Source organism: Electrophorus electricus, chromosome 17 (genome assembly GCF_013358815.1).
Source record: "Electrophorus electricus isolate fEleEle1 chromosome 17, fEleEle1.pri, whole genome shotgun sequence".
Taxonomy (NCBI): domain Eukaryota; kingdom Metazoa; phylum Chordata; class Actinopteri; order Gymnotiformes; family Gymnotidae; genus Electrophorus; species Electrophorus electricus.
This window is the reverse complement of record NC_049551.1, coordinates 14,365,994-14,377,608: the sequence shown is the minus strand read 5'-3', so window position 1 is coordinate 14,377,608 and position 11,615 is coordinate 14,365,994. Positions and strand designations below refer to the sequence as shown.

Here is an 11,615-nt window from a genome sequence, read left to right as displayed (position 1 = left end):
CAGTGATCACCAGGGCTGAACTAATAGTGATGGGAGAACAGTTCCTGTGTGGAGAATGCTGAGGGAGAATACTGGCTCTTACGTAACCTGTTCTTTCTTTAGCGTCGATGTAATGAGTGCAGGAGCGCTGGTCACTTGACTTATGGACAGCCAAGCGGTGGGAGACGTGGACGAAGCTGCACAGAGCGCAGGCAGAAGCCAAGACACATAACAAGCCACCCGGGGGACGGCTGCCCAGTTGCATGCAGTTAATAGCTCCACTTTATTTATTTAATTTTGCACTGTTATGTTGTTGGTGGAAAAAAAGCATGATAATTATCATTCATCTGTATATGGAGGGTTTCTTTGCACACTGCAGTGTAGCATAAGGTGATCTATGCAGTCTGAAAACAACAAGATGAAGAAAATTGAAAGCAGTGATAAGAACTTCTGAAAATCAGCAAAATATCATGTTGTTAGTTTCTGAAAAACTAATATGACAGAAAAACATTCCGATGGCCCGTCCCAGTGAAGTTTTATTATAAATGGCTAAAATTGCCAGACTCAAAATATATTTTTTCATTTTAAATCAGTTGTAGATTTAATTGTTACATATGACAATAAATAGCATATACATTTAATGTTTAATTAATGAAGAGGAAGCTATTTGTGCATTGTGAATTCTGATTTCATTTTTATTTTAACTTGAGGATCATCAAGTTTAAGATGTGAGCAGACATTATGTGCACCACAGGGTGCATTGCAGAGATTAATTTAGCATGCATCATGAAGCATAATTTGCCATACATAAACATTACTCATCTATTGACTAATTCTCAGCAACCATAAAACTGAAAGTACAAAGTTTCATGAGGGAGTTAGTGGTACTTGCCAATGGTTGTGTAATTAAGGAGACACAAACCTATAAATAAAAAAAGAATATGAGACTGTGATTCATTTTGTTGGATGCCTCACAGCTGTAGTGACCCAAGTTTAATTCCCAGGCGTTGCCTGTGTGAAGTTTGCATCGCCCCTGTGTCTGAGTTTCCTGCGGGTTTTCCAGTTTCCTCCCACATTCCAAATGCATGCACATTAGGTCAGTTGGCATCTCTAAATTGGCCTAGTGTGGGTGATATGTGTGCGTGTGTGCCCTGTGATGGATTGACACCTTTTCCAGGATTGGTTCTTGCCTTGCGCCCTGTGCTGCAAGGACAGGCTCCACCCCCTGCAACCCTGAACTGGATTAAGTTTAGAAGATGACGAATGAATGAATGAATGAATGAATGAATGAATGAATGAATTCGTTTATGTCTCCAAAGTAATTTGACAGAACGTATGTCAAAGGACTACTTAAGGATCAAAATTTGCAGTGTTGTGTGATGTTCCTTGAATAGCAGATTGTGTTTTGGTACAGTTAAAATCTGAAAAATGTGCATGATAAATTTTATTTTAAAAAATGTAAAATAAATTGCTGCAGGTCCATCACTTGGTGAATTAAAGAATAATGTGACATTTATACACTGCAAAGCACTCATACTAACTGGGTGGAACCTGATATGATACAGAAGTACCTCAGTGAAACATCATTAACCATCAGCTGAATCAAGATTAATTGATTTGTGCTGCTACTACACACTAAGGTTTATAGTCTTCCAGGCTGCACAATATAAGCCCTCTCTCCAGAGCACTGCGGGCAGTTATGAACATTAGTACTTCTGAGCCACAGAAACAAATATGACATTAATGCATTTTCTCTCTTTAAAGTAAAGTATATATAGTTTGCTGAAAGTAGAACTGCATTGCAATTATGAACATTTTAAAATGCTTTTTGTTCTTCTCCATTTTTCTTTTTTTGATCGCCATTTTTTCAGGGTCATATTCTGTATTCCACTTTTATAATTAAGTTAATTAATCAACTCTGTCTTTCATAATGGCCTATTTACACAATGGTTACATGTCTGTGTTTTCTGACACCACCGTCACTGATGGCATAAATGGCATGAGTGTGACCACCAGCTTCTTGGTTAGGCTTGGCCAAATCAGGCATCTGGAAAACAAGTTGTTTTCATTAGCACAGACTAATTTAAATGAAAGTGGCAGACAATTGCGATGTGAAATATGTATGTTTACGTTATTCTGAATGATTACCTGGAAACTGTTGCTACAGTTTTGCCAGTACCTGCTGTCAGTAAACTCATTGTTGTAGTCATTTGCTGTAAGAAAAATATACACCTCTGAATGTTAATGATACTGCAAATCTGCCATTCGTTAAGAAGGTACAGGTGTTCCGAAAACACAGCTCATACTCTAGTTATACCCATTGAAGTTACGTACATGTGTGCGTGTGTGCTTGTGTGCATGAGTCTCTCTCACCTTTAGGTCCTTCTGTATCATATCCAAGGTTATCATGCCCCTGCCCTTCCCCATTGTGTGTATTCTTGTCTCTCTGTGATTGTGAGTGTTCTCTACCAAGACAAACAAAATCTTTTAGCAGGTCACTGACAACAGCAAGCCTTCCAGAAAAAACAATGTAACAAAGCCCCCACTACCACTGCCCCAAGAGACCACAAGTAAACACACAGCAGCTCTCTGTCTCCTTATACATTCAGTAGAAAACAATGTTTCACCCAATACAGAATGGCAAAGCATATCTCTAAAAATCATGACAAAGCATGTCTCCAAAGCAGGCTCTATGAGTCCCTGTAGACTTGAATCTAATTGCTGTGCACTTTGTGCCTTATAGATCATCAATATACCGGGTGGCATAAGATTTGCTCATACATACCTTGCTTCTTTTTGGTAGGCTGACTCTGAAAAGTATTAAAGGAAGGGTTAAAGGTGCTATATTTTAGCAAATTTGGACATTTTTGGGGTTTTTTCATGAGGGTCTGAAAATTATATCTGTGTATTTTTAATCAGTTGTTTTCTATGCCTTTCCAACTCTCAGACCATAGTCACTGAAACCATGCACTTGTCACTCATTTTCATAAGTAGACCCCCCCCCCCCTTCCCTCCTATGTTCATTAATAATCATTAATCTAATGGCAATATTTTCAGGATATGGCTGCTGCTTTGCATACATTTGAATATGAGGAGGAAAAGGAAACGGTGTTAAAGGGCTGCACGTTTCAGCAAGCAGTTAGTTGGTAATGCAGTTGAAAGAAAGAAATCAGGTGTATGAAATGAACCAGGAATCTATTAATCATGAATAGACGAACTGCGCTGTACGTGCACAGAGGTGATTCTGAGTGTAGCGGCTATTTCAGCATATTGCACTGAGCTTCATACAGGATGAACAAACAAACTGAAAACATTTCCCTCAGATCTGTGAAGTCCAGAAAGGCCGGGAGTTATTTATTTCTCTGATATGATATCACATTTTTCTTGTGAGCTCAAGACTACAAAAGTTGTTTTCTGGAGAGGGCAACTTATTTTTCTCATGGTGTGGAAATGTGTAATTAGACACATACACTGTACATCATGGATGAGCGCGTCAGTTTTTTACTTTAATCAAGCGTTGATACAAGAGGAAACACAAACACATGCACACAGGTACGTGTACACATGCTGTGTCTAACCTCCTAGTGTAAATAAAACCATTTGATATTTTGAGATAAAAAGAGAAAATAAGTCATAATCTTGAGAAAATAAGTTTTGTTTTGCGTGAGAAAAAAGGTTAACAGGAGAAAAAATACATAACTCATGGCCTTTCATGAGCCACTGTACTGCTCCTTTTAAATAGTTAATTCCCCCTTTGCATAGTTCATTTATTATTAGTAGTTCATTTTTTACTGTATCGATGTTTTACACCTGAACGATTCATAAAGAGCCCCAGACAGATGTACATTAATTGCTCCAAACTATTTTTGCAGGCTTGCATCTATGCAGGAAGTTCTCCTTTAACAGCAGAGAACCTGTGTGTGTGTCCCACTGGCCTTCTCTGTCCACCACCCCATCATATAAGATGCTTTGGCTGTCATATTTAAACCGGCCACAGCTATACGCTGGCCTGTTTCAAATGGCAGGGCACTCACTCGCTCCCTTTTTCCGTTTGCAACACAAGACAATGGCAATGATGATGAGGACCAAGAGTGCAGCTGCAGAGAAGGACACGGTGACTGCTATCAGCACAGTCTGGTCTCTTGTCTGGGGCTTGTCCACCTTCGCTGCGGCGGAGAGGAGAGAAAAATTAGATCCTCATTCACAGGGCCAATGCATTCTACCGATTTAGATTAGCATAACATTTGTCATTGTCGGCTCCCTTTGGAACCTAATCTGCAGGTTGAAGGACAAAGGATGTAGTGATGGGCAGGACACGTGCTAGCAAGTGCACCTCAAGCTCCGGAGTGCAAGGCGAGCAGTGGAGGAATGAGAATGAGGCCTGACCCCCCCTGAGGCGAGCTCTCAGCTCCTGGCTTCTTACCTAGCAGCACGGGAGCGGATGCAGGCGGTGGGGCTTACCGACTGTGAGGAACACGCCACTGCGCTCAGGCGTACCGAGAGCAGGCACGGTGGCCAGGCACTCCACGAGCACACTGCTGCTGGCCGTGATGCCAAGGGAACTGCTGGAGTTCAGCACAGTGCCCGCTTCCACAAAGCTGCTGTTGAAGAGCTCCTTGGGCACCGGCATGCCATTCAGAGCCCAGGAGAGAAGCGGGGCAGGGAACCAGCCCACAGCCAGGCACTGGAACGTAACCTGCTCCCCCTCGGTCGCAGTGCGGTTGGCGCCTTCAATCTCCACGGCGCCGCTCTCTTGGGACAATCGGGCCACATGTCAGTAAGCATCTGCTCACTTGCGTCTTTCTCAACTCAATGAAACAGATGTGCATGCTTGAGTTAGCAGTGGACTGCTAATCTGTGCTAATCTATCCATCATAGGTGATTAACCTCTTGTTCTACGTGTAACTGCTGAGATGATCGAACATGCTGAATCCTGAGAAGTGCTAATTTCACAAACAGAATATAAAGGGCAAGAAAATATAAAAATGAAAGAACACGACATCCATGCCAGATCAATATCCAGTCAAAGTGATCCAAGTTCAACCACACACATGGCCATGGCTAAGTTAGCGTAACACTGATTTTGGTTAATGGTGGAAGACCTGTGTGAACTCACAACAGATAGCTACAAGATCGCAAAATGTATAGGTGAGATTTTATTCCCTGATATTTTAATCAATCCATCAATAGAACTGAGTCAAATCTACACAAGCAATATGTCATTACATTGCTTTTTATGCAAAATAGATTTTCAGTATTTTCAATACAATGGTGCATGTCTTCCCAGGAGAAATGCTACGTTGAAACATGGAGACTTGCACTACTGCTCCCATTAGCTCTGCTAGACTGTTTAAGGGGACGCATGATCTGTGGTCTCTGTAATGTACAATTACAGAAGAACAGAATATGCACTTGAGTGGAAATAAGTATTGGATTTGGCAGAGGTTCCTTTCCTATTAAAACTGAAGAAGCAGCCTCGCTTAACTTGAGACTTAACTGTGACTGGCTAAATGAAATCGATTGTTCGTCCCAACCTCTGAAAGGAAGTAATGAGTTGGAAAAGTTGTCTACAAATAGAATTCACTGCCAGCTAATTTGAGAGAACTGACCTGGAGACCAGTAAGTCAGGGGTGAGTTTGCAGATGAAGAGATGAACACTTTTTAATACTTTAATCCATCAGTTACCTGTAGTAGAGAAGACTCAGCTGTAATCTCCCAATAAAGTTTGGGTATAAAACTACACTTATTTAATGACCTTTGTAGTGACCTGTGGCAGTTGGAAGAGACTTGAGAATGCTTTATGGCTGCTTTTCTTCACATGGCCCTGTGGGAGAATCCCTGCTGTGAGGAAAGCATTTCTATCTCAAAAGAAGTATGAGGATACTTAGCACGATCCGTGTCCTGACGAGAACCATTCTAAGTGTTTATGCATTTACCTGACGCTTTTATACAAAGTGACCTACAATTATGAATGAGTACATCCTGAGCAATTGAGGGTTAAGGGCATTGCTCAAGGGCCCAACAGTGGCAACTTGGCAGTGGTGTGGCTTGAACCGGCAGCCTTCCAATTACAAGTCAAGTACCTTAACCACTGAGCTACCACTGCCCTTACGTGGTTCCCAAAGCTAAATACTGCAGTGACATTTGCTACAGAAGACCACATGCGTGTGTGAATGTGCCTGTCTGTGTGTGTGTACATGCATGTGACACCAGTTTGCATGTATCAGGGCCTTGCTTGGAGCCCCCCCCCCCTTTTTTTTTAACCTGATGAAACCAATCATTCATAAACGCATTCGCTGACTTGTTATTTGAAATCCCAGGGTGTGTAATTTAAAGTGGGCTTCTCTTCAACACGGGGAATGTTCCATCACCCATGCAGTTCTGCTAATAAGAACGTTAATTAGTAAAGCTCTGTAGCACCTTCCGATCTGGGACATGCGTCATGAATTTTGGTCCACTGGGGATTCTTGGTTTTGGCTGAGCAATGCTAAGCCACCACGGAAAAACTAACATACATTTCGTGTCTCAAACCTGCACACGCTCGACGTAATTTCCACACGCTACAGTGTGAGGTTCATTTGCTTTGAAGTTAAAGATAATATTTAAATATGCTCGTAAAAGATCTTTCTCAGTTACTCAGGATAATATGATTCATCCAGTCTAGACGTAGAACAATACAAATGTTTGGCATTAGGGCGTAACTCTGTTGTGGTGTAATGGTGCCACGAGTTTTGTCCAAAAGACAGTGGATTCAAGCTCTTGACTCAGCACATTATTTACAGCATGTGCTTAAAAGAAGGACTAATTTATCATGTTAACACCATTCAAACTTATTCTTTTAAACAACCTGGCTGCACTTTCATTTACTGCTCTTTAGCATGGCGGCTTCCTCATACTCCAGACAATTTCTGATAGCATGAGGATTGGTTTTCCAATGAAACAGTAGACACTGGGTAAAAGCATCTGCCACATGCAGTGCATGCAAAAGTATGGATTCAGTATACGACGTTCCCACCTTGCACAGATAGTTGAGCAGTCACGGGCTCACTGCCTTGGATCTGACACGTGACTTGTCCCGAATCCTCTCTTAGCACATTTTCAATGATAAACTCCCACTTGGATGCTCCACCCGTGGAATAGTCACTCGCAGAGAAGCGCCCGGTACTGTTAACCACGCCAGAAGTCTCTAATATGGTCAGTGCCAAGAGTCTGTTCAGGGACCAAATCATGACCGTCCATCCAGGCTCATTCACACAGCAGTTGAATCTGGCTTCAGAATGTTGGAGTACAGTGGCATTCTGAGGTTCCAGCTGCACTTTAGCGATCACCCCTGAGGGAAATAAAAAAATAAACAAACATTTTTTATATATATATATACACGACAGCCATTTCATGTCATGGGCACAGCTCATTCTACTTTATTAGGCACTGACCAATTAGGTGATCACCTGAACTAAATTGTATTTAACAAGATACGTGAAAGACTGGTGGAGAGCAAAAGACACATCAAAGTTGTGACTGATATTCAGGGTTATTCCACCACATATTGATTTCTGAACTCTTCCCAAGATAAAACATTAGTATCGTGTAAAATAATACGAATTTGTTTTTGCATTACTTTTTATTTTGACCAGTTGTCATTTTCTACAAATAGTTGTCAGTAGAGAATAGAATTAAACAATAATTTAAATTTTACATACAAACACACACACACACACCCTGGCTCACCACCTGGATTTAACTAAGCAAATAGGTAAGAGCCTCCCATTGAATAATTACTGCATGGGTGATTATGTTTCAGCTGGCAACAAGTTATTAACCCCAACTGATGGCAGTGAGTAGCTTTCATTTGTTAAACACCCATGTCGAAAGACACATCCTGTGGTCGTGGAAAAAGACGTCAATCTGTCCTCAGAAGGGTCAAATTATTGGCATGCATCAAGCAGAGAAACAATCTAAGGAGATTGTTGAAACTACTAAAATTGGGTTAAGAACTGTCCAACGCATTATTAAAAAGTTGAAGGACAGTGGGGAAACATCATCTTCGAGGAAGGAATGTGATTGGAAAAAAATCTTGAATTATCATGATCGGCGATCACTTAAATGTGTAGGAAATCAAATCGTAGAAAACAACAGTAGCACTCAGGGATATGTTTAATAGTGAAAGTACGAGAATTTTCCACACCGCACAATGCAAAGGGAACTCAAGGGATTGGGACTAAACAGCTGTGTAGCCTTAAGAAAACCACTTGCCAGTGAGGCTAACCGGCAAAAATGGCTTCAATTTGCTAGGGAGCATAAAGATTGGACTCTGGAGCAATGGAAGAAGGTCATGTGGTCTGATGTGTCCAGATTTACCCTGTTCCAGAGTGATGGGTGCATCAGGGTAAGAAGAGAGGCGGTTGAAGTGATGCACCCATCATGCCTAGTGCCTACCGTACAAGTCTGTGGGGGCAGTGTTATGATCTCGGGTTGCTACAGTTGGTCAGGTCTAGGTTCAGCAACGTTATGTGCCCAAAGAATGAGATGAATATACTGAATGACCAGGTTATTCCATCAACGGATTTTTTTCTTCGCTGATGGCCACGGGCATATTTCCAAGATGACAATGCCAGGATTCAGCGGGCTCAAATTGTAAAAGAGTAGTTCAGGGAGCATGAGACATTTTTACACATGGATTGGCCACCACAGAGTCCAGACCTGAACCCATTGAGAATCTTTTGGATGTGCTGGAAGAAGACTTTGGTCCAAATCTCCCATTCATCAAGATCTTGGGGGAAAATGAATGCAACCTGGGACAGAAATAATTTTGTGACATTGCAGAAGCTTGTGGAAATGATGCCACAGCGACCTGCGTTACCGTAAACAAAGCTAAAGGCGGTCCAATGAAATATTTGTGTTTGTTTGTGTGTGTGTGTATATTATATATTTATATGGAAGAAGCACATGCCATCAGAAACATATTCAGAAACATATGGTGTAAACATATGTTTAGTCTAAGGTATGCTGAAATATGTCTCGCAGAAAGGATCTCTTAGAAACACTGTTCAGAACATTGCGTTTTCCGTAATCTGTACTTCCTGTTTGTTGTCATCGGGGGAAATATTTGCAGGACTCAAGGGTCCTGCTTGTCTGGAGAAAGCTAAAATGTCTGAGTGTCATGATGACGGTGCACCAAGTGTCTGTTCACTCTGTCCACATTCGAAGCCCCAGTCAGTAAACTGAGCTTAACAGCTGGCCAATGGCATCTACAGGTGACCTGTGATATAACACTGCAGTTCAAGTCATAAAGCTGCAACAGGATTTGTGTATGTGCTCACTGGCATGCATATGTGTACACACTGTATGGCAGTGCCATGGGCAATGTTGATGTCTGGTTTTGGTTTGTAGGCACATCTCTTGTAAACAGATAGACGATATTTGCTTTGCACCTTTAGGGTCTTCTAATGGGTCAGGGTTACAGTGGAAGATCCTTCTCAGAATCATTTTAAAACGCAGATATAAATTTTAGGTAAGGAATATCTTTCCTGTATTCCCTGTGGGAGCTTGAGGTAGGCGTGGGAGAAATCCAGCTCTATAGATCTGCCTCTGGTTACAGCTGCACTGATTTCACTGGAGTGATTTGCATGTTAGTCTTTAAATTAAAGAACTCCAGAGAGGTCCCAGGCACCGCTGGTGCTGCGTGATAAACACAACAGTGTCTCCCTGCATATTAAAGAGTTTAATTACTTCCAGAGGAGCACGCCCTGCGATTAGGTGTGATGAAGCGGACCCTGTCGGGCTGAAGTGATGCATTAGGCACATATACTCAGCCGCAGCTTCTCCCCAACACCCAAAGAACACCTCCATCTTTTCGTAACATTACAGGAGCCCCGTGAACAAAGGAGGCCGAATCAAACATCAACAATGGATCGTTAACCAAACTCAGAAAGAGTCAAAAGGAGCCCTTTTCCCTTTGGACCCCGGTCAACACTACACCACTCCGCGTACACATAGGCAGGGACCGATCACAATGCAGAAAACTCATTGCGTTGAATGTAATTTGAGATTTGAAAAAGAAGATCGTGGGGGAAGTAAAACAAGAACAGGTCTACTCACCCTCAAAAATGAAAAGAAAGACAGCCATGAAGCTGAACACGGCCATAGTGCTTCAGAAATGGACATGCCAATTTTCAAGGCCTATAAATTCAAGCAAATTTCTAAGTAAACATGAAAAATCTCACACACTGAGATAAAGAAGAGCTTGTAAAATAACACTGGAATTAACAGTTTTAGTACTTTTAAAGAACCTTAAAAAGTCGACCATTGGGTCATTTTGTATGGTTGTTTCTCCTGGGTATATTATTAGTCTCATTCTATAAAACATCAAATAACAATTTACTTTGTATAGTTTCATCTGAGCCTTTGGTTAAACATAAATTAAGAATTTAGGAATAAAGAAATTATAGCGATTGTGTTATCCATGCCATACTTTAACTAAGAGGAAAAAGATATGCTGCAATCTATAATTTATTTTAATTACATGTATAATTTACATGTAATTTGTGACCGGTTTGTGTCAACTGGCTGTTAGCACCTTCACTCTGATCTCCAGAGATTTAAGCAGACACTTACCTGATCACACAAAAGATTATTCACGACCACAGTAGAGTCCTTCATTGGCTCCCTTCCTATAACTCCGACTGAAGTAGGTGTGAAAACAATATCCGTCTGTGTCACCTAACTGCCTGAAAAAGGCCAAAGTCCAGCAGTACAACTGTTCTTATCAGACCAGTGTAACAGGAACAGAACTTGACAGAGACTCCTTACTTTGCCTTCAGCCCTGTCTGTACCAAGCCTAGGGGGTTTTACTAGGCAGAGGCATTACTGACATGCCAAGCAAGGTAGCCCATGTAGTGGAAGGATCATTTCTTGAGGCTGTGAAACTGTTTGCTTTGGGATTCACGGGTCTCCTCCAGTGTAGTTTCACTCACACTGAAAATGACCTACCCACACACAGATCCTGTAATCCACCTCGCCACCAGTCAGTTCTAAAACCTACACAATATATCAAAGTCACATGCTTGGAAGAACTTCTGCTGTTGATTCACTCAGATGCAGGTGCGTGCTAGAGACAATAAACCTTTGATGTGAGTCAGCACGACACCCTGGGAGCATTGTGTCCCTATGTGAATGGATTAAAACGCCGATCTGCCTCGCAGCGCAGGCGGCAGAAATGTCACCACAGCGACAGAAACAAGCGTGCGCAGATGGCGACTTCGGCCGCGTCCATAACGTCTGAGCTTATCTGCTTTTGCCCTGCGAACTTGCAATGTTTCATGACGACGACGAGGAGGAGGAGGAGGAGGAGGTAGGTGTCCACCTGCTCGTGTTTTGGTCGCGAGTGTAAAAGTGGCGCGGGCACCATCTATAGGGGATCTACACATTAGCGGAGCGCGGGGCAGGTGTGGCCTGTTGACGCAGGTGAAGTGTGAGTCTTCCCACTGTGGGCAGGCATGAGATGATGGCTCACGCCTTTGTTTCACCGAAATGAGAGCTCACACATTTGATTAGAGTCAGTGGGGAGGACGAAAGCTCAAGGTCAAGAAACATGGAAATAATTCGGTGCACATCATACAAGTCATAGGGCGGGAATG

At 42.1% G+C, this 11,615-nt stretch overlaps 1 protein-coding gene across 1 annotated transcript; it reads right to left on the bottom strand.

The window, feature by feature from the left end:
• Positions 1–645: 645 nt before the first annotated feature.
• Positions 646–10,934, bottom strand: igsf5a (immunoglobulin superfamily, member 5a). The gene is made up of 9 exons (XM_027015415.2): positions 10,594–10,934; positions 10,078–10,158; positions 6,995–7,309; positions 4,441–4,731; positions 4,014–4,145; positions 2,765–2,789; positions 2,353–2,444; positions 2,128–2,192; positions 646–2,026 (listed from the first exon to the last, which is right to left on the bottom strand). Exons 2-9 carry the CDS (start codon positions 10,121–10,123, stop codon positions 1,919–1,921), a joined length of 1,074 nt encoding a protein of 357 aa, XP_026871216.2. The 5' UTR covers positions 10,124–10,158; positions 10,594–10,934; the 3' UTR covers positions 646–1,918.
• Positions 10,935–11,615: the final 681 nt, after the last annotated feature.

Bases quoted from the DNA above. Each gene is read 5' to 3' on its own strand.
- igsf5a (XM_027015415.2), bottom strand. From the start codon at position 10,123: ATGGCCGTGTTCAGCTTCATGGCTGTCTTTCTTTTCATTTTTGAGG. The intron at 2,790-4,013 runs GTGAGTGCCCTG...AATACTTTTCAG, and splicing joins CAAACGGAAAAAGGGAGCGA to AGTCAGCCTACCAAAAAGAA. The intron at 2,027-2,127 runs GTAATCATTCAG...CTTGTTTTCCAG, and splicing joins ACTGTAGCAACAGTTTCCAG to ATGCCTGATTTGGCCAAGCC.